At 41.8% G+C, this 27691-nt stretch overlaps 1 protein-coding gene across 3 annotated transcripts; it reads left to right on the top strand.

Annotated features, from left to right (window-relative positions):
• Positions 1–327: 327 nt before the first annotated feature.
• Positions 328–27484, top strand: si:ch211-114m9.1 (rho GTPase-activating protein 44). 3 transcript variants are annotated; one of them, XM_034142777.1, is made up of 21 exons: positions 328–597; positions 10746–10785; positions 11658–11777; positions 11923–11999; positions 12188–12299; positions 12451–12527; positions 12637–12751; positions 12938–13006; positions 13146–13227; positions 13560–13687; positions 14419–14530; positions 15014–15095; positions 15268–15348; positions 15465–15578; positions 15667–15758; positions 16580–16763; positions 17655–17672; positions 17773–17952; positions 21463–21608; positions 22207–22608; positions 24338–27484. In XM_034142777.1, exons 1-21 carry the CDS (start codon positions 545–547, stop codon positions 24490–24492), a joined length of 2439 nt encoding a protein of 812 aa, XP_033998668.1. In that variant the 5' UTR covers positions 328–544; the 3' UTR covers positions 24493–27484. The 3 variants fall into 3 exon arrangements, 2 of the variants coding, with proteins under 2 accessions (XP_033998668.1, XP_033998669.1); XR_004556852.1 differs by lacking the exon at positions 17655–17672 and having other exon boundaries at positions 22207–23301; XM_034142778.1 differs by lacking the exon at positions 17655–17672.
• Positions 27485–27691: the final 207 nt, after the last annotated feature.

Below are 27691 nucleotides of genomic sequence, written 5' to 3'. Positions count from 1 at the left end.
TTTAAATATTTATGATTGCAATCCTCCAGTTTCAGACGCATTGGTATTTTCCCATACATTATAATTGTATTTGTATCTACTAGTTAAAGAATTTAGCACCATACTACAGCAAATCCCACTGTTGTAGTCAACTGCTGAGATGCAGGCTAATAAATTGTATTTAAACACGTAGTAAAATAAACGCCTGTGTGATCACGCCTCATAGCCCCTAGATTTGGTTCTTTATTGAGCGTCAGCCTTGATTTACTACATTTCCCACACTGCATTGCTGCGCAGCCGCTTCTTGTCACTGCTGTCGCGCTCTGCCCGCGGTGAATTGGTCCAGCATCCCTGCGCAGGCAGTGGGGCAAATGTAGATGTAAAAATATCATTAGAAAATATGTAATCGTGTGGAATAGGTTTTCGGCGTTGGCAGCTTGCGATGAGGGAAGGAAAACAGGGCAGATTGGATTTTGTGTTGCACCTCTGTGGAGCACGGACCGTTATATTGAGAGAAATAATGCGGAATATTTCCCCCAGTAGGTGTTAACGCAGAAAATTCAAGATGAAGAAGCAATTCAATCGGATGCGACAGCTTGCCAACCAAACTGTGGGAAGGTAAGCAAACCCTCTCCGTGCGCTATTCTAGCCGGGCCAAAGGGAAGAGACCCCCTGTTTGGCCCACTTAGGATGTGAATCTCATCCATGCAGATATGATTGCTATTACATGTGATTAGGCTGATTATATGGAATAGACAATGGTCAGTACACTCGTTGAAATTATGAGGAACAATAGAATTCCCCATGTTCATGTTGGTGCGTAATGTCCATTGCAGAGGCTACCGCATAGGCAGCGTGTAGGCGCATTGCCCCAATGCAACCTGCCCACGGAAATACATAAAATAGGCAAAAGACCATCTCATTACCAACATTACGCAGATACAACATCCTCTTTAGGACGAGATTTCACGTTTCAAGTTGGTAAAACATGTAATTGTGAAGTTACGATGTGATTAAATGTACCTCCTGTCACAGAACCTGTCAATAGGTGAGCGTGATGCAGACTGATGCGGTGTGGGCTGCGACGTGAGGGAAACTGGGAAAAGGCGCAATGTTTTCATTACGCAGTAATATCAGCTGTGAGCAGGGAAGCACCTCTTAGGCGTGGGTTATCCAGTCCGTGCATTCCTGAAGGTCGTATTTCGCATCTGGTACTTATCTAACATACTTTTGCTTGAATAATGCGATTATATTAGCACCCTTTAAAAAAAAAAAAAATAGGCTATCATGTCTCTGTAGTTCCCTAAAACAGATCTATCTGAGGTTAATGTGGGAGGATTTTCCTTTCCTCTCCTCATCTCCTGTACCTGCCCTGCATCTGGGTGGTCCTGAGTTCCCCTGCCACCTACAGAAATAGATGCGTTGTGACCTTTTACACAGGTCTTATGCGTTTACCACTCTCCCCCCACCCTGTTCGTTCACCTCACAGGGAGGCAGAGCAGCTTGTGAAGCAGCACTGAGCCAGAGGGTGTTCTCTGCTGAGTGTACAGGGTGGGGATTAGGAGCAGGAGGTTTGGGTCATTATTATTACAAGGCTGTGTGACTTGCATGCACTCAGAAGGCTAGGAGGGAGGCGACACACCTTGCAGCCTCTGTTTGTGCTATCATTGTCAGCTGGTTCAGGCTGCTTTATCTAGCTCCAGTCTTTTTTTAAATTAATTTTCTGTGTGACTCATTATAGTGTGTGTGGGTTTGATTCTGGATATGTGTGTGGGAAGACACGGTGTTGGCCTTCATGTTAGCAGAGAAGGCAGTTCTTCCTTGCATGTGTTTGTGTATGTATGCACTTATAGCCTTATTTCCATGAACATCCCACATGTACTGAAAGCCATGTTATGAATATAATATCACTCTCACACTGTTTTTTTTAAGAGACGCAACAGCGAGCTGCTGAGGGGATCTGCCTGTGCCAACATACCATAATCACCAGCAGCATTATGGAGCCTTAAGTTCATAGTCAAGATTTTCATTTCTAAACCCTAACTGTGGGAATTCACAGTTATCCACAGTGAGGAACAAAGGGGGTGAAACAACAGTTGATTTGAGTTTTGGATTGTGGCAAGAAGTATCAGATCTGACCCGGTGACCTTGAGCAGTGTCAAACATTGGCGGTGTCACAGGGAAAGATTTATAGAAAGAAAAGCCAAAGCTGTGCCATAGAAACCTCTGCTGGCTAGTTAAATGAAGCCACAGTTTTCCTGGTATATTTACGACATAGTATATCGTGGCTGAAACTAACAATTCTGCATCCACATGTGCAAAAATGACACACAATTATGGTATAATAATGTGCTCTTCAAAAACTATCCATTAACACTTTTTTGATTTCTCTAAAGAAATCTGGAGGAGTATGTGCTCCATAAAGGTCAGCATGCTGTGCTTGTTTTTTGTCATCTCATCTTGCATTTATTTGAAGACTATCTTCAAATGTAAGACACATTCCCCTCTTTCGATAAATCGAAGCAGTTCAAGAGGTGCTTTACGTTTTTTAAATGGCTGTTTCTTATGTTTTTGCCCGAAACCAAGAAGGGCGATAATATCCCTTGATAGTACCACCCACAAAGGAGATTTATGTGAGTGTGTGTTTGCATATATAATGTAGTGACAGTGTGTTTAGATCCACACACATTCCATGGTGTGTTAGTGCAGGATCAGCAGGCAGGGGTCGGACAAATGTGTGCAAGTGCAAATTAATGAGGCATCTTTATGTAAACATTCAGCAAGCATTCCTATCATGCTACTACTTTCTTTGTTTTTACTTCTTCCAACAACATTTATTTTCCAGGAGGAAGAAAATGCCCTCGTGTTTTTAATCATTACTTAAACCGTCCCATGGAGATTGTGTTTAACTGTGGCTTTGGGTTTAAACTTTAGCTGTATTTGTATCCTCTGGTCCATAACTGTTCATTAATGGTTTCACTTACGCTCCATTTGTTCTCACTGAGGCTTCAGATAATGTATAGATCCTTCTGCTGACTCAGCCTCACCCATCTTGGGAGTAGAACAGGGGGTTACCCTGTTGGTTAGAGCGTCTGACCCCCCTGAACCTCAGCAGTCTCAGTAGAGCTGGTAATAACGCTGACCAGTCCTCCTCGCCTTTCAAAACAATTCAACAACTCCACAAGACAAAACTGTCCATGTTGGAAATGCTTTGATAAGAAGAATCTGTATGTATTAGCAGACGTGTGTCTCTGTTATGAGGTAACGAATAGGACCGCAGTCTTTCAATCTACTCAGGCATGTATTATCACGTCTTAAATGGTGTCCTACCGCATTGACAACATTACCATGAGTCTCTTTTATGTGTGTCTTATATATGTGATGGAGATTGAAGGTCTTTTCTAGTGGGGGGTTGACGATCAAGTGTGCTGTGTCAGCATCTCTCTGGCTCTCTGGCTCTCCGGGGCTGATGCTGCTGCTGCTGCTGCTGCTGCTCGCCTGGGTGAGATCCATGTCATGTGACCGCCAGCTTGACCAATCGCCTCCGTGAAGCAAGACTCCATACCGAGGATGTGCAGCCATGCATACTCTATAGCTAAAAGAAATGTGTTATGGCACAGTAAGAGACAACAGATTGTAACAGCTCTGTGAAGAGAGAGGTCTTGGGCTTCTGTTTGTGTGCATTTTGTTAGATCTTTGTGAATTAAAGCTATCATTGTTCAGTAATTGGGTTTCTCTTAAATATTCATTGAATTGTTTTTCCAATGCCTTCATACACACCAAACAAGCCAGGAAATGGGTGCTTTGTTCCAGCCAGCTCCCACCCTCCATTTCTCTTGACCTATTTATCTATTCCCGACTCACTGCCCTATCTAGGTCTAGGACAGCCTGATATAAAGATCCCTTTAAGAAGTCTCTACATCTGTCAGTGATTTTCACACATGAAAGAAAGGGGAAGAGCACGCTTAAAAGGGGAGCCATTGTCTCCAGCATTTACCTTCTGACAAATGAACATCCATTCTCCCACTCTGCACACTCACCTGTGTGATTTTCACCAGTACCACTAGTGTGTGATAATAGCATTCTTCCTGCTCATACCTTTAGGCTTCAGCTCCTCATCCACTGTGCATTCATCAGAAAATGGCAGCTATTTGTGGGCTGGCAGATGGGTTAAAAAGGCTTTCTCTCTCTCCCGCATTGTCTCACTCTTCCTCCCTTTCCCTTCCATCTGACTATGTGACGCAGTAGGTGAATGTGTTGCCAATAAGCTTGCATGCTGGCCTCATATAATCTAAGTGTCCATACAAAGTAGTTATATGAGAGGGATGATGGTAAGAGGAAAAGGACACATAGCAAACATACATGTATGTGTGCATTTGTGTGTATACCTAAGTGGGACGTTTGCATTTAAATGTGTATGCACTTAGGTACTTGTAGTACTCATTCACTCTCATGTTAGTTCAAAGACACAAAATAAAGATTAATCTTCTAACACATTTCTGTATGAACGTCTTTTCTTGTTGTTCCATTGAGCACAACATTAACATATGCACCCCATGGCAAGAATGTGTGTCACCCTCTAAACGAGCATATGGTAGCTTACAGGTAACATGAGATGTAGGAGGTATCCCTGTTGAATGCCAATGCAGCATCTCATTCTCATCCTCTCCTCTGCCTCTTCCTCCTCCACCTTGTAGCCTTGAATCGCTGGCGTTGCAAATGACGACAACACTGGAGATCTCGGAGCGAGTGGCCTTCACAGAGCTGGTGATTCACTGCTTTTCTGGGTTTACTTTAGTATCGTTTCTGGCTGATTATATACTTTAATGGAACACTTTCAGCATGCAGTTGAACAAGACAAAGCCCATCCGGGGCAAGAGTTTTATGTATTTCTGAGGCAGTATTAATCACAAATCAGATATTACTTGTGTCAGTGTATCTTTTATTTTAACCAAGACCATTGCTAAATTGTAGAGTCATTCAGTGATAGTGTCAGAGGTCTTTGTTGATAACTTACCCAAAACCCCGTCAGTGCCTCTCACAGACAGCATACTATAGGATTGAATTAGTGATAAAGAGCCTTTGTCAGGGGGCCATTTTAGCCATCAAAAGAGAGATGATGTAATATCTGACAGAAGCCCTGTTTCTCCCTTTCTGTCACTCATTCAATCAAAGGACTAACCTCTTAAAGAGCCCCTGTACTGGTAGTCAACTACAAAATCGGCAAAAGTGTATTGTGCATGTTTGTAATATGATAAACAGCATGGCACACATACAGCTTTGGGGACGGTTGCTTGGTGCCAACAGACTCTCATTTGCACTGATTTTGGTTTTGATATTTGATTTTCTTGTGTTACAGATGTCGGGGTTGACCTAGTCTGTTGCTCATAATGTCACCTAGAGCCTGACTGAAATGCAGCAATTGAACCAGATGCCATTCAATCTGCAATGCATTCAGGAGCAAGGCAGCATCTAAAGAGTGTATACATTTACATTTATTATTAGTTTTCCTTTTGATAAATAAATTCAATAACCTTGGGATTATACACTTACTGGTGAGGTAGCTTTATATTTTTCTTCACCAAAAGAAACATTTTATTAGTATAAAAGCAGTGTTATATAGAGCTGTAAGAGTACTCAGAAATAGGTAATAAGTGAGACATCAGAATGTTACTCTCATAGTGTTTTGTGCTCTGCTTTAAGGCTTATTATTTCTGTTCTGTACAACCCAAGGCCTTCATTCGGTAAACTGCTGCATTATTCTGAGTAATACACTGCAGTAAGAGAGTGGCATTGTTGTTAGAAATAACTAAGTTCTCCAAAGGAGACGGGCGACTCCCTATCGAAATGCTCACTTCCTTCCATTCAGGAATGCCAATAGGCAGAAAACAGGAAGCACTATTCCACTAATAAGAGTTTCTTATTGTTAATTTAAAGTCTTGCTCTTTGATAAAAGAAGACAGTACTCCATCTCTCTTTTCTGTGCAGTAAATGTTAAATCTTGTACTTGCGCTTTGGTTGCTTAGATACGCTCATTTGGTATTGGCTGTTTTATCACGTTCACTCGGCTTTGCCAACCCACATGTTACATTTTCAAAAGGGGAAAAGAATATTTCCTCTTTTTGAGAACTGACAACGACTTATGGCATGGGACAATGTTTCCATCTATGGCTGGGTGATCATGAAGTAAAAACATTGATCTTTTTGCCTCCAACTTAAATGATGCTCTCTTCTGGAGATCTGACTTGTTGTTCAGGGGCAGCGTGTTTGTGTTGGGACAGATGCCAAGTGTAAAACACAGTGTAGTCAGTGCTTCTTGTGGAGATTATTCACCATGAGTAAAGTTATTAGAGATAACTCACTGCTTGTGTTTCAAGTGAAACGTTGCTGAATGCTGCAGGCTCTCTCTCGCTCTCTCTCGCTCTCTCTCTCTCTCTGGACATGTGTGTGTCTTGTGTGTGCGCGCATGCTCGTATGTATGTGTGTGTACACTCCTCTCAGTTATTCTTGCATACTTAACAGATCTGTGACCTAGTTTGCTGGACAACTACAGTAAGTGGGGTTTTCTGTTTTAGTAACCTTGAGTCCCATCAGCCCTCCGCCTTGTCATTTGGGAGGAAACCTAGTGGGCCTCTAAACACGTTTGCACGGCAAAGGTCTGGAGGGAGAAAAAAAAAGTAAATGGAGGAATATTTAGAGGGCATATAGCATGAAAATAGTTGTGTATCAGTGTGTGTGTGTCACTGTGTGTATGTGGCTGCCTGTGCATCTCATGCCAGTGCTCCAGGCCGCGTGGTGCCCTGCTGAGGCCCAGGGCCACCGTTCTGCTCCACTACCCCCCCTCGCAGCACCGGATCTAGCATCTAGATCAGCTCTAACTGGTCCAGGAGTTAGCGCTTTTGTTAGCCAGGCTAGCAGTGTGAGCAAACCAGAGCATGACCACTTTCCTATTGTTCTGACGAATCAGGTGGAACTGTGAACGGAAGGTGTTACAGCAAACAGTTGGCTAGCTGCCATGGCGACATGTTCAAGACTAGGGATGTTATTTAATTCACAGTTTGATTATGTCAACATGGATTATTCATGCTTTCATTAACCATGCACATTGCTGTGGGGGACTGAGCACAAGGGGTTCCAACATTAACATATTACTATACGTGTTTATTAAATAAGAAATATTTGTATAATGTGCAGCTGATCTATAAATGATCAACAGAATATTTGGTATTTCACTTCCAACAATTACTTGTAATGTATTAGGTTCCTCGGAAAATATGCACACAGTATTTTTGTTTCTTTAGCCAGCTGTAAACACAAAAGCCCAGATGTTGTCAAGATACCAAGACCTTTCTTCTTCTTATCATATCAGCATTTTGTGAATTTCACCAGAGGAGGAGAGGGATTTTATCAAAGTCTGGCCGTACATCTGTATGTGTGAATATTTTCTGTACAAATTCATGTTAATCCAGTTGTCTGTTGTTGCGTTGGTTCGATTTTTTTCCACTGATGTTTCAAAGAAAGCTAGTTTTTGTCTATTTTAATTTGATTATACATTTCAGCTTTTTGACCTGATATAACTAATCTGTATTATAGGAGTGTTGTGTGTGTGTGTGTGTGTGTGTGTGTGTGTGTGTGTGTGTGTGTGTGTGTGTGTGTGTGTGTGTGTGTGTGTGTGTGTGTGTGTGTGTGTGTGTGTGTGTGTGTGTGTGTTGTGTGTGTGTGTGTTGTGTGTGTGTGTGTGTGTGTGCATATTTGTATTGAGTCATCATCAGCTCCAGGTAAACGAATGCCTGCAAAGTGGCAGATGGTTGGCATAACACTGGCAAAGTCTTCCTCTCTCTCCATGTGCACACCGCCCACATGGCTGCCAACTCTCCCACGTGTTTACATTCCCCGCAGGACTCATTCTGCACACTATTTGAGGAGGAATTTCACTCCTCACCTCCAAAATCTCCTGCGGCTTAGCTTTACATCAGAGTGTATAGCAGCTCCATCACCCCCTGTACTCAATCCAGCCTATGCAATTGCATTTTGTCTCTGTGCCTTCACAGGCTGGTGATGTGGGGTAGTGCTTTCCTAAGAGGAAATACCACTGTCTGAAAACAAACAAGCTCAAAGAACAACACGGCCTCCTGTCTTTGAAGATCAAATCTGTTTGAAGTCTTCTGGGTCATAATGGCCACGTCAGTTGTGGTTAGCCAGAACACCAGATGCCTGCGTTTAACTTTGAATCTAGTGATGTAAACCAAGACAAGCTGAGAAAAACTGCAACACTTTAAGCACATTTAAAACCAAAGAGGTTGATTAACTTTATAAATTAGCCTCCTATAGACTGAACTAAATTAATAGGAACAATCTCCACATTGCTGACAAGTTGAATGACAATCTCCGGTGTATTAGCAGTCATCTTGAGATTCTGCATCCTAACGTAATGAGAGCTCAACAGTTTGTGTCGCAGTCTCAATCTATATTTCATAACTGTAACGCATCAATTTCAATCTCTTATTCTTAACTAAGAATAATAAATAATTTAACATGCAATCAAATAATTGTATGTTTTACCCACCCTTTAGACATGTACTTTACATGAGTTCAGCGTGGAGTCAAACCTTCAAGGAAACATTCCCACACTTTCCCTGGAGATGGCAGGACGGCCCCCACTATTAAAACTTCTTGCACATCGCTCACTTCTCCACGTCCCTGTCACTGTCTCCTGTCCCATCTGTGCTGTTGGGCCCCTATTAGAGCTCCTCTGCTGCCAGAGTCTCCTATGGGACATCTCGGCCAGTCAATGTAAGGACACTTCAGTGACAAACTCACAGCTGCATTGCAGACCTGCAGGCTCCACACTCAGCATGGTATACATTTGACAGTCCTGCCTACAAGGTATTTTATGGAACATTGCGTTTTACAGATTTCTAGCGGCTGTTGGAGTGTCGCAGCAAAACTGAGCCAAACTTTAGTGCTTGGGTTATTTTTATCCCTCGCATGTAATCAGCAATCTGCGATCACACTTATCCTTACAAATCATGCCAGACTCCTTGCTCTACCATCATGCTCTCTTTCCCTCTTTAACTTGCACACATTTCCTGTATTTCTTCCTCCTCCCTTAGTGAGCAGAGCAGTTTTCCAGCAGGCGGACTGTGATTAGATCCATTGGTACATGGTTTGACCCAGTTCCCCTGGCACCACACTCACATCTTGGCACTGAGAGCAGCTAATAACAGACTTCTTTACTGGAAAGCAGCGTTGTATTGTAGGCCATATCGTATGGAATATGTAAATACACAACATCATGTCAATATTAAACAGACAAACGGTGGTCCATTTCTTTTCTGCCATTCTCAAACTGTCATTTCTTGTAAAAAAAAAATTCCATCAACACTATGCAGGGGGCAACACAGAGCTGCTATGCGATGTGTTGGATTGACTTGGTGACGAGGCATCATACATGAAAAGAGCATTTCAGTATTGTGCTGCTGATGTGTTTTGATCCTGCTGATGAATAATAGAGCACAAAACAAAGTCTGTTCCATTCTCCTGGGCAACAGAGAGATGAATTCAGATTTATTTTTAAACATAAATGATTAAAAAAACTACTATTCACAACTGGCATTGGCATGGTTGGCGCACAATAGCAGGAAGAGGTTGTACAGACGGGAAGGGAAAGCGTAGAGAGAGAAATGCGCCCCACTGGGTGGTTGCTTGGGGTCTACAGGACCCTACTGGACCTGACCTTTTGAGCAGGAAGTAAATGTTTTCCTCCTTTTTGATAAGGCGGTCCTGATAAGTCTTGGATTGTTGCTTTAGATGTGTGCATTGTTGTGTGTTGTGGAAGTCAAAATGTTTAATGGAATTCCAAAAAACAACCCAAAATGATGTAATTAGTGCTGCTTTAAGACAATTTGCCATTACATCGATATTAATCTCTGTTGGAAAATCTGCCTCAGGAAAAGGACTTAAGTCTTAAAATATAAGCTGTTTAACTGACTGGACACTTTATATTTATGATATCCAGTGGTTTGCTCTTTTCTAAGCTCATGGCTCATTCAATACTCCGGATGAGTAGTTTTATCTGCTTTAGCAGCAGTACCTCTCTGCCCTTTCCTTCAGTCTTTGGCTAAGTCCCCAGTCTGCTGGATTCACAGTGGGATGTGATGCTCCTCAGTGGGAACGGCATATTTGTATCAGCGGCCTTTGCTCGCTGCGGTCCTGCTTGTTTTGTTTACGCTTAGAAAACTCCGGCGAATTTACAACATGAATAGTTCGCCTGATAACTAATGTGTTCCCTTTATGGATCATCTTAAATCATGACTGAGAGAGACAGTCAAACCCATACACTCACATGCACACCCCCACATGCGCTAAAGGGACAAGTGCATGGATGCAGCCCGCCAACTTTGGAGCACTGCCACATTGATGATGTGCAAAGAAACTCAGGGAATGAGTCAACATCCAGTGCAATACAGCTGGGACTTTATTTCACAACTATCTTTGGAAAAGACACACCACTGCTTGTGCCTAGAATTACCTTATTGCAAAAGTTTTGTTATGTAATATCATATCTTCATGTTCTCTAGTTGAGAATGTAAGTTTTCCCTTGTGGCAAAACAAGTTGTATGATGATGATAATAGGAAATGGATATTTCAGTCTCCTGATTTTCAATGTTTATAGAGAGAATGTTTTAAAATACCAGCACCAAATAATGCTAATAATGTCTCCCCTAGATAAATACCCTTACTGTTCTACATGTTCATCTTTACAGGGCCGAGAAAACAGAGGTGTTAAGCGAGGACCTTCTACAGGTGAGTGAGTGTGTGTGTGTGTGTGTGTGTGTGTGTGTGTGTGTGTGTGTGTGTGTGTGTGTGTGTGTGTGTGTGTGTGTGTGTGTGTGTGTGTGTGTGTGTGTGTGTGTGTGTGGTGTGTGTGTGTGTGTGTGTGTGTGTGTGTGTGTGTGTGTGTGTGTGTGGGTGGGTGGGTGGGTGGGTGGGTGGGTGGGTGTGTGTGTGTGTGTGTGTGTGTGTGTGTGTGACCCCAGGTGCTTGATGAAATGATGGACTCTAAGCAGTTAGTGCCGTCAGTGTTCATGCTGTGTTAAATTAACAGGTGTAAATAATGTGATTATGATGGAGATTGTATTGTCTTTGGGCCCCTCCAAAGGGAAGCAAGATTTTATCACAGGGTACATACCTCTGTATTTTGGTTAATTAAAGATTGATTCTCTGGTTGTTTGATTTAAAACGTTTTAAAGGAAGACAGAGCTACTATCCAGTATTTCATAAATCTGTACAAGAAAGTATAATTAGTTTTTTAGCAGAAAAGCTTTTTTCTTTTCACCTTTTCTTTGATTATTTACAACCTTGTAATGGGCTCAGTCTGGATCTTCCACTCAATCATCCAATATTTGATGATTATTTTAATTAATAAAATGTTATGAATGAAAAATGAAAAAGGCCCATCACAACATCCAGTTATCCTCATTTCAATTGAATATAAATCATTGCAGTTTGTGAATATCCATAACTTCTTCACTGATAAACTTTACCATGTATATAATAGCAGGTGCAGATGTCTGACGCTGCATAACAAATGTCAGATGTGTTATCGGAGCACAGTGTTTATACATGGGTGTGTGTTGTGACAGCAAGACGTTTCTGATGTGTGTGTGTTCTTCCAGGTGGAGAAGCGTCTGGATCTGGTCAAGCAGGTGACACACAGCACTCACAAGAAGCTGACGGCCTGCCTGCAGGGTCAGCAGGGGGCCGATGTCGAGAAGAGATCTGTCAAGTCTCCTTCTGTGAGTAACTGCAGCCATCATCCTCTCAGACACTGAATACTGATGCAAACTGATGTGAACATATGTGCGATGATGCAGCTTAAAAGTATTCATAACCGTCTATCATTCTCACCAAAGCTTTTGCATTATTATCTTTTTTTATTAGAAGAAACTACCGCTCACCATCCTTGCACAATGTATGGTAGAAGGAGCTGCTGTGTTGGGGGATGACTCTCTCCTGGGGTAAGTCCCTGTATTTAACAGGACTTAGCTCACACACTTTCCATTGACACACACACACACATACACACACATGGAGTCATCTTTAATTATTGATTCGGCTATTGAATTCTTCTCTGTCCTCATTACCCTTGTCTGCATTTTAATTGTGTTTGATGCCTTTGACTTTGTGTCTGGCTGTCGTCAAACAGGAAGATGCTGATGATGTGTGGGGAGACGGAGGAGAAGTTGGCCCAGGAGCTCATCCTGTTTGAGTTTCAGATAGAAAGAGATGTGGTGGAGCCTATGTATGTGCTCGCTGAGGTGAGCTTCAATTAAGACATATCAACCTAAGAATATTTCTATAAGCTATTTCTCTTTTTTCCAAAAATGACAAACAGCACATGGTCCTCATTTAGTGCTACACTTATATTACATTAACTGACTTTAATCAAGCACTTATTTTCTTTTAAAGGTGGACATTCCAAACATCCAGAAACAGAGGAAGCACTTAGCCAAACTTGTTTTGGACATGGACTCAGCTAGAACAAGGTATATGACGTCCTATTTAAGAGCCTCTTGTTAATTTATTTTAAAAATAAATGCTCAGGAAGCTATTATATCCAGTGCAGTGGTCATTGTTTTTTACTCTATTCTATAGATTTCATCAATCATCCAAGTCATCTAGTCACCCAAGCACACTGCAGCCCGGCGCCAAGGCAGAGTCTCTCCGAGAGGAGATGGAGGAGGCAGCCAATCGGATGGAGATATGTAGGGTAAGTCTCCAATCAGAGCCATTCTGATATATATCCCTCCTCCAGCTCTTCCATTTGATTTATAGCCATTCTGAATGTATCCGACACAAATGGACCACTATATCAAGATGATATTACAGTTACATTTACGATATATTAGATTATTTCTTACCGTATGAGATGGTTGCTCTCTATTTTCTGTTTCAGGATCAGTTGTCAGCAGATATGTACAGTTTTGTGGCCAAAGAAATAGACTATGCAAATTACTTCCAGACAGTAAGTATATATTATCCTTACTTTTTGCAAATAAAACATTTGATCCCATGCTAGCACAGGTTACAATTAACATTGTACAGTATACACAATTCATTCATTCATCATTTTGTGTTTGTTATAATCTCTTCTCCTTCCACAGCTAATAGAAACGCAGGCAGAGTATCACAGGAAGTCATTAGAGATTCTTCAGAGTATCCTGCCCCAGATAAAAGCTCACCAAGGTAAGTCTACCGTGTCAAGCTCTCCTTTGAGTGTGTCCAGTTTACTTCTCCTGTGTGTGCGTGTGTGTGTGAGTATGAATGCGTGCATATGCGTGTGTGTTTGCCCATGCGTGTGTGTGAAGAAATATGCTCCAATTGTGCACTGAAGTAATATTAGGCTGAGAAATGACAGAGTTAACAGCCTTGAAATGTCATATAACAATCGTATTAAGCTATACCTTCACCTCCCTACTTATGCTGACTGCTATTCTTAAGGTGCTAAATAACAAGAAACATATATGTAATTGCTGTTGAGGTCTATGTGCAATTCAAGCGACTGTTTTGTGTTGCAGAAGCGTGGGTGGAGAAGCCGTCGTATGGCAAGTCTCTGGAGGATCACCTGAATATTAGTGGGAGAGAGATTGCCTTCCCCATTGAAGCTTGTGTCACAATGCTGTTAGAGTGTGGCATGCAAGAGGAGGTAGAGGACATACAAACACACACACACACACACACACACACACACACACACACACACACACACACACACACACATATACATACACATACAAATTGACAGACACATCGCTTAGGTATTTTTGGTGTAAGTTAATATGCATTTGTCCTCTTGTGTATGTGTCACTTGGTGCTTAAACTTATCAATCTTTCTATTAAAAAGATGCCGTACTGTATGGGAGTTAATATACATTTTAAAAATACCTTTCAAAGTTTATTGTCTTTATATTATTTAGTTTAGACTATCTCAACACACAGAGATGTACTTCCACTATTCAGTACATAGTTTAAACCTGACGTTGTCGGCCTGGAATGACTCATTTTTAAGAGTTTTAATTGGCTCTGATCTTCTTGACCTTTTAATTAAAATTAAAATTGTGAAGTTGAGAGTCCGAGTAGCAACATCTTTGCAACAGGAAACATGTGTGGGAGACTGAGCTCACTAATCATCTTTACGATTTTAATATGTTTGTGCTAACCAATTAAAATCTGACAGCAAGCTATAAAGATGGTTTACATTAAAATATGAATGGACAAAAGTATGTAAAGCCAGCAGTTTGTTTCTGTGTTATTTATCATCAGCCAATGTCAAGTGTTCAACGATAATGGCTATGCATTTTGCACAGCATTTATGCACAGGTCATGTTAGATGTGATAATTACACATGATTATGTGTTTCCTGCGTGTGGGTTGCAGGGCCTCTTCAGAATCGCTCCATCAGCCTCCAAGCTGAAGAAGCTGAAAGCCTCCCTGGACTGTGGAGTTCTGGATGTGCAGGAGTACTCCTCCGACCCACACGCCATCGCAGGTGAACAACACTCCCACACGAATGCCTTGTTCAAAGCCTATTTCCATAACAACAACCCCTACACACTTTCTTTATCTTTCTATGTTAAAGGCAATGGTTGTTACTTACATCTGCCAGTTGTTTTATGATGTGGAATCTGCAATTTTGTTAAAGGTCATATCAAAAGTTTTGATTGGTTTTGGACGTGGTTGCCAGAAAATACTGTTATTTGTCTACAAGCGTTGTGCAAACTTCATCAGCTCTAACCCTAGTGCTATGTTCCTGAAGCCTTTCTGTTCTGATATTGCTGTGCATTTCACACTTTGGCATGAAATCTGTGTTGAGCTATCTGAATTTGGCAGTTACACTTGCTGCAAGGGCCTGCTGGAGGGTAGTGGAGATATGGGGCATCGCCTCACCAGTACTCTGAAGAGGGAACAACACCCTCCCTTCCTCTAAAAGAGCAAACTGGTCTTCACCTTCTCCCTGTTTTTCTCACCAAAGGGGCTCTGAAATCATACCTCCGTGAGCTCCCTGAGCCACTGATGACCACTGAACTTTATGATGAATGGATTCAGGCCTCCAAGTGAGTTGCTGTTCTCTTTTTAAATTGCCTTTTCTTCAATTATGTCATTGGCCTAGATAAAACACAGAATAGTCCATTATAAAGGGAGTCTTTACTGCTAAAATGAAAGATTGTGACATTTATTTAGTAATAGAGCAACAGTGTAACCATCATGATTTTTGTATTTCTCCAGCATCCCAGATTTGGAGAAGAGGCTTCAAGCATTAATGGCAGTGTGTGAAAAACTCCCGACAGACAACTTGAACAATTTCAGGTCAGTCACTTTCCCTTATTTTCTGTCCGATAATAATGTTCCCATGTGGCTGTAATACTTTTAAAAAATACAGTAAAGTTTCATTTTATTATTTTGCTTTTATTCAAATCCCACAGATATCTAATCAAATTCTTAGCCAGGCTAACCGACTTCCAAGACGACAATAAGATGACTCCCGGTAACCAGGCCATTGTTCTTGGTCCTAACTTGCTCTGGACACACACTGAACCGTATGTATTTCTTGTTGTAACACATCTACCTTACCTTCACTTATCGCATAAGATTTTACTGCGGTTTAATGATCTGTTTTCTTTCCAGGAACATGACGGAGATGATGACCACCCTGTCCCTACAGATTGTTAGCATCGTTGAGCCCATTATTCAGCATGCTGACTGGTTCTTCCCTGGAGGTGGGGATCTCATACTATGTATGTAAAATTGTAGTAAGGCTGGGCGCCATATATCTATTGATCTTCAATCATTCCTTTGGTATAATGGCTTTAACAAATAAATAGAAATTCAATTATATATATTTTAGGGTATGACCTGCAATTTGTACAACCCAGTTCGACCTAATTAATATTACAAGCAATTGTAAAAATAGACTTTTTCTGAAAAATGCGTGAAAAACGTATTAACTGTACTAGTATGAACTACTTAATAGAATATTAATATATTGTCACTTCCTTTGGCTCAGACCTATACGAATAAGATGTTTCTCCTTCATGTCTGTCAGTTCACAAAGAAAAGCACCACATCAAACAACATATACCCAAATGTCACAACAAAAACATACATGAAGCTAAAACTGATCTGATCATGATGTCTTTAAAGCTTCAGCATCATCAACCCCTGACTTCAGGCAGTAGACCATGCAGTCACTTCCTGTTTGCACAAGTCTCATATACAGTAAAAACTCCAGCAATTCTTCTCCATATATTTTTGTGTTACTCTTTTGATTAAAACCATGCAATAATGTTACTCTCTGAAATAATCAAAACATTAACAATCATTATAATACTGTATTTGATACATACATTTTATTTTAAGTAGATTAAAACAAAAAAAGTATAACTTTTTTAAGACTTTAAGTGGATTTAAGTAGAGATTGACTAGACTAGTAGTAGTAACTCCCACATAAAAGTGATAGACTCCAAAACACATTCACACACCAACACCACAATGTCCATAACAGTTATGAATGCTGATGGTGTGTCTGCTCCTTCTTCAGAGATTGAATTCAACTTGACAGGGTGCTACGGCAGCCCGATCCACAGCAACCACAACTCCAACTACAGCTCCATGCCCTCACCAGACATGGACCAATCGGAGCGCAAGCAGCAGCACGACCAGAGCCGACGGCCACTGAGCGTTGCCACGGACAACATGATGCTGGAGTTTTACAAGAAGGATGGGTATGATGCCAAGTGCATCCTTCTGCTGCCCACATCTCACTCTCACTCTGTTTTCTCTCTTTCCACCCACACCTCTTCACAGGCATCTAATTTAATTTGTTCTTATATTCGAGGCAGCCATTATAAAGCCATTAACAACTTTAACCTATATTTTAATCCCTGGACCCTCCAAAGGTCACGCAGAGGTGTGGATTAGGCCGCATATCTCACTAATTCTGGCACATACAACCCATACTATTAGGAGCACAGAAGCCTGAGTCTCATTTGAATACATGGCGCTGCATCAAATTGAGTGGCATTGTCTCTATGACAACGAGTCTCTGATGAAGGGCTGCTGGTTACCTCTTTTTTTTTCTCAGGAAATATTTCTTACCATCCTCCCACACCCAGCTCCTCCTTCACAGTCTGGCTAGCACGTCACCTGGCCTGAGTCATTCATCCAGCTGGTGGAAAATCACTGGTAGAATTGGAGCACTCAAAAGACTATATCCATATTGCTAGATAGAAAATAAAATGACAAAACCTATATACAAATAAAGTGTTTTTGTACTATTTGGAGCAAAGAGCAGCTTGGGATAAAGAGTGTTCCTTGTCTATGTTTTCAGGTGTTTATTAGACCAGCATTAGCCAAAAACACGCCTTTAATTTGGGTTCAGTATAAGTGCAGACCGGTTCAGTATAAGTGCAAACCGGTTCATTATAAGTGCAGGCAGGTTATGTGGGCTGACATATTCTCACCTCTGGAACATCCCTCCCTTCTGCTCCTCCCTGCCATTGGTGCTCTCATCTCCCCATCATAAAGTGTACTGAGTGTTTGTGAACCCTGTTGTGAACCCTGTCTGCATCACTGACCTCATATTCCTTTTGCCTCTCTTCCCCCTACTAACGCAGCATTAGGAAGATACAAAGGTACCGTATCATGCCCTGTTTCCCCACTTCTTTCCTTACCTTTCCCCAACTCAGCCCTTTCTTCATCATTATATATGACCCTTGATGTGTTTGTATCTAGTATGGGCGTGCGGGTTATGGATACTTCCTGGGTGTCTCGTAAGGGTTCGGCCACTCTGTCGCGAAAGACCTCCTCCACCCCTCCAGGCCTGCAGGGCTCCGTGGACACGCTCATACCCGAGCAGCCCGGAGAGCTCGCCTGCTCCCCGTCTGCGACCCCCCCACTGGGAGAAAGGATTTGGTAAGTCACAGTGGAGACCTTGTCCCCCTCTTCCTCACACATCCACTCCTGTTTATTTAATTGTCATCCCCATTATCATCACCATCATCAACTTTCTCAGCTCTGTGTGAACAAGATCCTTGGCTGTTTTAATCATATTTCCATTAAAGTGGCAATGGAACCATGTTCAACTTTCCATCCATACTGCTGCTCGCTGTTTTCCTCAGAGCCTACTAGAAACAAATATATGGCCTTATTCAGATCATTATAGATAGAACAAGAAATGCATTGCAAATTGTACCTGGTGGTAGGTACAGAATTAGCACATGCTTATATGGAAGCAATCTAAATGCTCATGTTGTAATATACAGCCATTACATTGTGAGGTTAAGATTTATTAATAATAGTTCAAATTAAATACGTGCCTATTGCCACTTTAATTTGTATTTTTTGTTTGTGCATCGTGTCAACACCTTAAGGTCTCATTCTGTTATTATAATTTCTCACTCTCTACATCTCTTATATTCACCCTGTGGTTTGTCAGGTTTGTGTCCTTGTGGGTTAACCTTTCAAAAGGAAAATGACACTTTTGACTCTAACTCTAAAGGGTTTTAATCCAACTACTGTTTGGAAGTTTTGATTCTGTACCTGGCACTAAGCTTCAATCTGCAAGTCCTTTGCGAGCATGCTAATATTTCCAATATCCCATTGTTGTGGCTTGGCTTTCTCGGCTTTGGTTGTGAATTATTTCCTTTTCTGTTGACACTGATTCCACCATTTTCTGGTATGATTATCATAGTTAAACACGTGAATAATCACCTCATGATCGCTGGCTCTGCCTGTGTGGCAGATGAGATAATATGGCTTCTGGCTTGGCTGGCTTTTCCCTCCTATCCTGTGGCTCTTTCAGCCGATGAAAGGGTTTTGTGTCTGTTTCACACTGCCCTGGGCTGACTGCAGGACCTGCCATGCAAACAAGACTTATACTGTCAGATAAGGGCAGATAGGGTTTCCATATGCTGCAGAGAGATATTTAGTCATCAGCTCAGCTGGATAATATTGTAAGCTGCAGACCAGCACTTTGGCTTTAGAGACAGATCCTCACAGCTCCATGCAGTGTGCAGACACAAGGTGAACACAGAGGGAGTCCTATACACGTTATTATTTTCCTTCGGCAATAAAACTTTCTTTTCCTTTGCTGTTTCTTTGTGCTTGTGGTTGTATTTGCACTAAGCTGACTGTGTGCTAAGCTTGGTGCCCACCGCCCACCCTAAAATGCAGTTTTTGTATTTTTTTATTTTGGCTACGGACACACTAACACACTAACCATCAAAACAGCTTCTGGTATCTCGCTCCAATGCGTCTCCCTGTTCAATCACTAGAGCTGTTTCTTTTGTGCTGTCTATTCTCTTAATATCTGCAGCTCAGACAACGTGTCGCCAAATCGGCCGGACACCTCTCATGCCCACCCACCCCCAGGGGAGGACCGCCCACCCCCCCCCTTACCCCATCTCCTCGTGCCACACTGCCCCCCACCTCTTCTATCCCAAACCCCCACCCTGCGCTCGCCCTGTGGCACCGGGTCCAGAGTCCCAGCCCCCTGCCTCCCCCCCGCCCCCACTGCGCTGGTCTGGCTTCACTCCCCCGGCCCCGCCCCCTTCCTCCTCTTCTTCCTCCTCCTCCTCGTCACTTGACATCAATTCGAACCCCAAACCCAGCTGTCTGCATTTCCCCAAGCACAGCCCGCCCAGTGACATGTCGCATGCCCCCCCACCGGACACTAATGCTTCACCACTCTACATCAAAACCACCTTGGTGTTAACCCGCCATGACCAGTCCCTTGGCAACCCCCCTAGCCTCCCTTCGTCCGCCCCCCCGCCCCCGCCGTGGGCTGCCTGTCCATGTGCCCGAGAGAGAGGACCCCCCAGGCTGACTAGGTAAATACAACACACCCATGCCCACGATGGATGCATCACAGAGTGGCATCTGTATCTCTCCTCTCCTCTAGCTCGCTAGATCATATTTTCTTTTGCTTTTTTCCCCCCTCCCCCTTCAAATTACATACCTCAGATTCTGTAACATCAGGTTGTCCAGGAATGCCTCTCATGGGGGTTGCCTAGCAACAAGGGATGTTACTGGCTCATATTTAGCGCTCGGTTTCAGGCTGGTATTGAGTAGATGATAAATACATGGACAATGCTGCATATGGCTATCAAAAAGCATATGAATGTATTTATTCTACAGTTTGCAGCTGTTTTCTTTACTAACCAGCAGAATTAAGTTGGAGATTTGTAAGGTTAGTTTTGTAGTACCGTTCTGTTCTGGTAAGCTTCTTCCTGCAGTTTCAACAATCTTTCAGCTGGACCCAAAGTGCAGAGTTTGTATAGAGTGACTGTGGCAGTTTCCTGACTCATCTGTCTGTGGTGTTACAAACAGGACAGTGTGAATCATTACTGCAAATCTTTGAACAAGCTCGCTTGATATTGCTCTGTCTTGAGATCTGGTAGCTCAATGCTTCCCATTCAGATGGATTCTTTTCGGGGAAAGACATCTCAAAGGGACTGCCCGAAATTGCCGTTAATTAGATGTCATATAATCCAAAATGGTTGTCTTTGTGGATGTGAGTTCATATGAGTTTTTGCAACGTTATGTCTATATTATTGAGGATATCCTTATTACAGCCATGAAATCGCAGAAACACGTTATTTAAAGTGAGAAGATAATACAATACATTACCTACTCTTTGCTTATAGCACAGAATTTAGATTTAGTTGCTCATATATGGTTACATGCAGAATCCCTACCATATTTACGGTGCATCCTCAATACTCAACGTAAGTAATAATACTGATGTTAATCAAGGTGGTTCCACACAGTGACACACTCATGCCTCTGCTTTGTATCTGTTGCTGGGTACAAATATTTACACCTTCTGTTCTGCTCGGTGTCCCTTTTTGTGAGGAATCCAGTGGAAATCTTACACTGTCGTGAGATCCCAGCTGTCTCTGAACATCATTGGTATTTTTAGATCATGATAAGCTCCTTTATATACAGAGAGGAAGGTAGTTGAACGTTTTTTTTTAATATACTGTATCTTACAATACAGCACACAAATAAATATAATTTATTGATGTTCTATAAAACATGCTGAAACTGGAATGTATTGTGCTTTTGTTATACATACACGATTATTATATCAATCTGGATGTAATAATAATAATAATAATAATAATAATAATAATAATAATAGTGGTTAAATAAAGATCGGGTTTGTTAGGCTGCAGTTTTCTGATTGAAATGCCAATCCAACACTTTGCTTTACAACATGTTCTGGGTTAATTGTATTAATTAATATTGATTACAGTATATGGTAATATTGGTAACAGTGTTCTTTAACAAAGTGAAACTCATGATGATGGTGATGGTGATGATGGTGATGATGGCTGCTGTGGCTCTAAAGTAGTGCACATGAGGTATACTGAAAGTTACTGTAATACTATTCACACACTAATGTCTCTCTGTCTTTTTCAGTTCATTCAAGAGTAAAGAGCTCTCCCCTGTAATTGGACACAAAGGCATCCAGGTGGCCGGTCCGACAGTCCCCCTCAGCTGTAGTCCTCAGAGCAGCAGCCAGTCCCCCCACTCCACAGAGCACAGTCCACACTCCCTGCGCAAAGGTCAGCACCTCTCTCAGTCCGAGTTTACAATGACTGTGTTGACATGCACATATTCCACTATTCCACAATATTTCTAATGCAGCATTTCCTAATCATGTCATGTGGGATATGGCCTTATTATTCAGGTTTTAGGATCATTCTTTGCACATGTATACAGCGCAGTTTGCAGTGCTGGGATAGAGATGCATGCCAAAAAGATTCTGGTTGGAAGGAGAAACACACTTACTTTGAAACATTATGAAAGACTTGGAATCAAGAGGATTTTGGAGATTAAAGTTACTTAAAAGGCTTAAGCTAGGATATACTAACCGGGGGGGTTTATGTAAATCATAGTATGCAGGTCTGCATTTAATCAGGAATATTAGTGGAGTATTCGTTTTGATTAGCTATGTCTTTTTCAGAATAAGGTTTATCTTTTCACTATATCTGTAAAGCGTCTTTGAGCACCTGTAAAAGCGCTAACAAAATAAATCAATTATAATTATTATAAGGTTAAAAAGAAAAAAAGAAATATTTAGTGCTTGCAATCTAAGTCATTGTGTATTTTTGCTAATTGATATCTAACAGGAATTTGACTGTGTGTGTTGTGTGCTTTCAGGTTCCAAGAAGTTGGCCCCTGTGCCTCCCAAGGTCCCTTACAGCCAGTCTTGCGGGATGTCCGACCAGTCAACAGGTCAGCCGTCACCGGTCAGCCTGTCCCCCACACCTCCTAGCACCCCCTCCCCTTATGGACTGGCCTGCCCTCCGGGGCAAGTGCCGCCTTGCTCCCCTGGGCAGACCCTGTTTGGGGCGTCCCACTCCCTTTCGTCCCCTCCCTCCCTGACCGGAACGCTCACCAAGTCGCGGCCCGCCCCAAAGCCCAGGCAGAGACCCAGTCTGCCCCCTCCTCAGCCGCCCACAGCCCCCCAGTTGTTCACAGGCTCGGCCATGGCCACAGTCCCCCAGCCCCTGGAGCAGGGCCTCCTGGATGGACTGTCTCCCGGGGAGAGCATGTCTACAGGTAAACACCAGCCATTGGCAACAACACCCCCTCCGCCCCCTCAGATGGGGCTGCAGCGGCCCTCTCTCAGACTCGCTGTGGCTCTGTCCAATGGAGATGGCGGACGAGTGTAGAACTCTGTAGGACTTGTCATATGTCATGTAGATATAAAAGATCCCCTTACCCTTATTGACTGTTCCCAAGCGAATGTCTGAATGAAAAAAAAGTTGCCTTTAGACACAGATGCCTGAAGAATTATGTAAATATAAGCATTTTTGCTGCTACTGTAGTGAGCAAACCTCCTTGACCTATGTATTCATTGCTTGTGTTATGTGATGATGTTTCTGGGTAATGTGTGGAAACATCAGAGAAGCATAGTTCATCCTGCTTGTATGGAAGTTGCCATTAGATTCATCATGTGCTCTCTGTTTATCTGTGTTACCCAGACCCTCACATGGCAGAGGTAGGTCAGAGGCTTACTTTACAGTCCAGTCTCTCTTACTGCGTAACAGGCGCAGACACCTAGCCAGACAAACCGCACCTTCTATCTACAGTATATGTTCTGATGATGAGGTGTTCTGTCATGATATACCAATCATTCTGTCACTTTGCTATATTTATCATTCTCTTGTTCCCCCCTGCTACTATTGTGTACCTTGCAGCTGTGTGAGGCCAGGGATTCAGTGTGGGCTAAGTGTGAGGGGGACTTTTAGGGTAAGCCAGACCGTCCCCACCCCATGCGCTCCATCTCACTGCCTGGCCTCGTGCTGTGGCTGCCTCTGGGGTCTCCTGCAGCCTGCCTCAAACATCTACCTGTAGCTTTCAATCAGAACACGTTCCCTATTTCGTCTTTGAGCAGGTTGACATTTTTTACTTTTTGCATGGTGTTGCAGTTCAACCGAAAATGCATGGCTTAAGGACTTCCCAGAGTGCACCACACTGCGCTCACATTGCAGACGCCGTCGCTTACAAAGGTCCATCTTAAAGCCCCCCTTCTTTTCGTACCCCATTCCCAGCCCAATGCCAGCAGACATCCCCCTCTAACGCGTCTGCCACTGGTATCGGGGGGGCACAGGTAACCCCCAATCCTCCTTTGGCAGATTCATCGCTTTTTATAACCTCTGCTCCCTCTTACTACACTGCCACGCTCCATCTCATTCCTACACAGGAGTAGTCTCTGCTTGGACCTGCTGCTTCTAGTCAATGCAGCAGCACATTAGGATATATTAAGAGCAAGTATCAGGTCCTTATGAGATTGCCATTGTTACTTCAAGCCCACTTGGTGTCTTGGTGCCATTCTTCCACAGAGTTCCACACACATCTTGTTGCCTCTGTGTTGGTTTACCTGACCATTGTTGTAACGTGAAAAGTAATGTGTCATTGTGCAGTCATTTTGAGCTGTTATTTTATTTTACCTAGCAAAAATATATGTTGTTGTTGTCTCAAAAGACACAAAAAGCTGTGAAATACCACACTAGTCATTCAGGTGTGACTAGAACAAACTGAAACATCCCTGTGTAGAATGTGAAGCACATGTAATCTACTGATTACTTCAATCAGGACAGACATCATATGCCACTTACCATGAGTTCAGTCTCAAAAAGATTAATATTATTTCTGCTCTCTTCCGTTTTTTACACCTCATTATCATCTTCATATGCCCTCTTCTCCTCCTCCTCCTCTTGCTCTTCATCCCCATTCCCACCATTCTGCTCATCATACTCACCTCTCCCACCATGCTCACCATTAGATATCTTCAATTATGAAATCCCCTCCATCAATGTCAATCTGGACAGCCTCATCGATGAGTTCAGCGGTGCCCCTTGCAGGAGGTCCCTGGCAGTGACAGACTCTCCAGAGGGGGACGCTGTGCCTGAGGAGGAGCCACAGAGCACCACTCTATGACCTTTGACCCTAAGGCATCACAGCTAACCAGCACCCCTGTGGCTATACATGCTCTTAACTGTCGCCATCAAGGCCTGATGGAAACACCAATTGGCCTCACCAATGCCCACCTGAAACCACAACTCGAACACATCTGCTACAGGCTGCAAAGAAACTCATCTCTTACAATTGCTTGCTAGAACTTAAATGTGACTACAAAGAAAAACACCAAAATGCCATAGCGGAGAAACAGTTGCCTTTAGGAGGAAAGACTGGAATAAGTATAGTAGAATGAGTATTAAGTTAAGAGATTTTTTTAATTTATTTAGCTTATTCATCTATGTTCTTTGATGAAGTGGTCTGTATTTTTGTGAGTTTTTTCAATTTATTTTTGCCTTATTAAAACATGCAATCATATTGCAATATGATATTCACAAGTTGTGCAACTTTTGGTAAGGGAAACTCAGAGCCTGACATGGTTAGGAGCAAAGCCCCTCCTCAGGGTGTTCCAGAGAGTAGTCGTGTTTTATTGCTCACAGGGTATTTAAGCTTTGTGCACATTAGGATAATGCTGAGCCGTAGAGACAGGTTTTGCATGCAGGATGAAACGTTTAATGCAGTTTACTTCTTATCGTTACACCCAATCTTTACTTCCCCTCTGCTATCATATATTACAACTGTTCTTTATCTGACATTTACCCTCATACAGGTAAGCTCACTTTAACTCACTTTATACCAGCACAGTATGAGAAGAATGTTACTGTAAATTACATTTTTTTTGGACGAAAGCACCACAATGTGTTTGCATGACAAGCCACTATAAACAAACTGCTTCTGATCAAGGGCCTCCGAATGGCAGTATGTTATTTTGTGTGAGTGTGTTGGTTGTTGTTGTCCTTGGAGAGTAAATGTAGACCACCCATGTGCTGTTACAGTTTGATGAAAATGGATGGATGACTTCACTGCCTTTAGGTTCGTATGATTCTCTCTTTTAACCTTGTTTCAAGTGCTTCAGGTTCAGTGACCTTTGACCCCTAATGTAAATACAAAGACTGTACATAAATTGATGTATATAAATCTGAGAGTAAAAGTATATGTAAAAATGCATATTTCAAATATATATAATGATGATATTAATAATAATATATGTGCTGATATTTATCATGTCTAGAAGATGTAATGATTAAAAATGTGCTGTTATTTTTGTCCCTGCACACAATGAACAGGTTTATTGTGGATTCATAATGTTTCTCTGTAACACCAGGTAACAATGATGCTGCAGCAGAAATGCAGAATGTTATTTCTGCTAGAAATCTATTGTGGCTTTTTCTAATTCTGTCTCCTGAGCTTTGACTTCAAATATACTCTAGCACTAATGAGTTGCACACCATTGCCCTATCTTTTCTTCGAAATCAGTTATTTAATAGATTCCTCTGTAAATAATGAGTTTACTTTGAGAACATTCAACTCGTTTAATCAATTCACAATGAGGATAATGTAGTCTTTAGCATATATATTGATGGACCGGCTTACATGTTGTGCTCATTTGAATATAATCGCTAATTTGGCACACTCGCTTGATCACCGTATTAAAATGATTTTGTCCTTTGTTGTAATTCTAACTGCAGACAATTATTCTGATGTTTGTTTATCAGATAACCGATGCTGCAGTGTAACTTTTTTAATCACCTATATAATATTTCAGGACTATCATTTTGTCAATTAAAGTGCAATTACAGTGTTTTGAGCCACCTCAGTCCAAAAAGTGTTACCCTTCCCAACCCTAGAGAAGAAAAAGCCATTTGTTTTATTATAAAGCAAGTATTTTCTTTTTTCAGTTATTCATTCTAGATGAACCTTTCTCCAAAAGTGATGGTATGCTCTGTGTGTGTTCTCAATGAACTATGTTTATGAAGATTTTGGTGATGTTGATACTTATATTGATAGTTGTGGTGATTATATGAAAACAATTGCAAGTGCCCTCACTCTGGTTGTTATTTTGGAACTATAGGCATAAATAATGTGTATAGAAGTTTTATTTTCTGTGCTGGACCCATACATTTATACGAGAAGGCAGGGTTTCTCTCTCTGTGTGTGCAGACTGAATGTGACTCACGAAGATTTCCAATGGTAGGCTACCTGATTTTGTAATAGCAAAAAGGCAAATGGACATGGTACATCTGGATGAAGGTTCCTTGTTGGCATGTATTATTATGAGTGCAGGGCAGTATTACTGTAATGCTTTTGTGCATCATAACTGGAACTTACAGCCACCTAAAAGCATGCATTCCTGTTCATTGTAAGTGTGATTATAATGCTGCTCAAAAGGAAAAAGAACACATGTACCCTCCCCAAAGCTCGAGTCATAATATCATCACATATCTAATTTCAGATCATCTACCTTTACAGCGATTTTCAATAGCATATTCATAGAGTTACACTTTGCACCAAATGGTACACTGTAGTTTTATCAAGCATTTTAACTACTGTAGAACTACATTTTATAGCTCACCTTACCACCAAGTATGTTGGTCTAAAGTAAAGCTCAATTTGTTTACATCTGGGAGGAATCTGAAATGAAAAAAAATGGGGGAATCTGAAAAAGTGTCATGCATGCGCTTATAGATAGTCTTTTGATAATCCACGTTTTGTGTCAATCACTGTCTTTTTAGGGATTGTAAGAGGGGTGAAATGTAGAGTTTGACTCTAGAGAATGTGGATCATAATGAATGGTCCTATGTGGGGTTCTGAGCAATACGGTAGAGGAGTGGTTGTTGCCTGTGGATGTACTGCCTCCTTCTGCTTACTAGTGTACAAAAACAAAACCTGCCGCTTGTCAAGCCCACCATGCCCACCCCTCCCTCCTCTGCTTAGCATATCAAGTGGAACACAGTGTGTACTGTGAAGCCTACCTGCAATCCTTATCAGAATGTCAGAAATAAATATATATATTAAACTCTACATTTGTAATATCTCACCTGGTTCATGTGGCTTTTTTGCAGTGTTTTGTTTTCCTGGGAAAATAAAGTTTTGGAAAATTGTACAGTTGATGGTCAATTCTGGGATGCACACTACTAACTTTACTGGAGTATTTTCAGTATTTCTAAGCAACCTAAACTTTGCTATATTTAAAGGAAAAAATGTTGTACTTTTAATCCACTACATTTGGTGTCATTTGTAAATTAATACATTTACTCATATAGTGCTAAAGTACACAATC

Source organism: Trematomus bernacchii, unplaced genomic scaffold, assembly GCF_902827165.1.
Source record: "Trematomus bernacchii unplaced genomic scaffold, fTreBer1.1, whole genome shotgun sequence".
NCBI classification, from domain to species: domain Eukaryota; kingdom Metazoa; phylum Chordata; class Actinopteri; order Perciformes; family Nototheniidae; genus Trematomus; species Trematomus bernacchii.
Note: the sequence above shows the minus strand (reverse complement) of the source record. Positions and strands in the feature narration are given on the sequence as shown.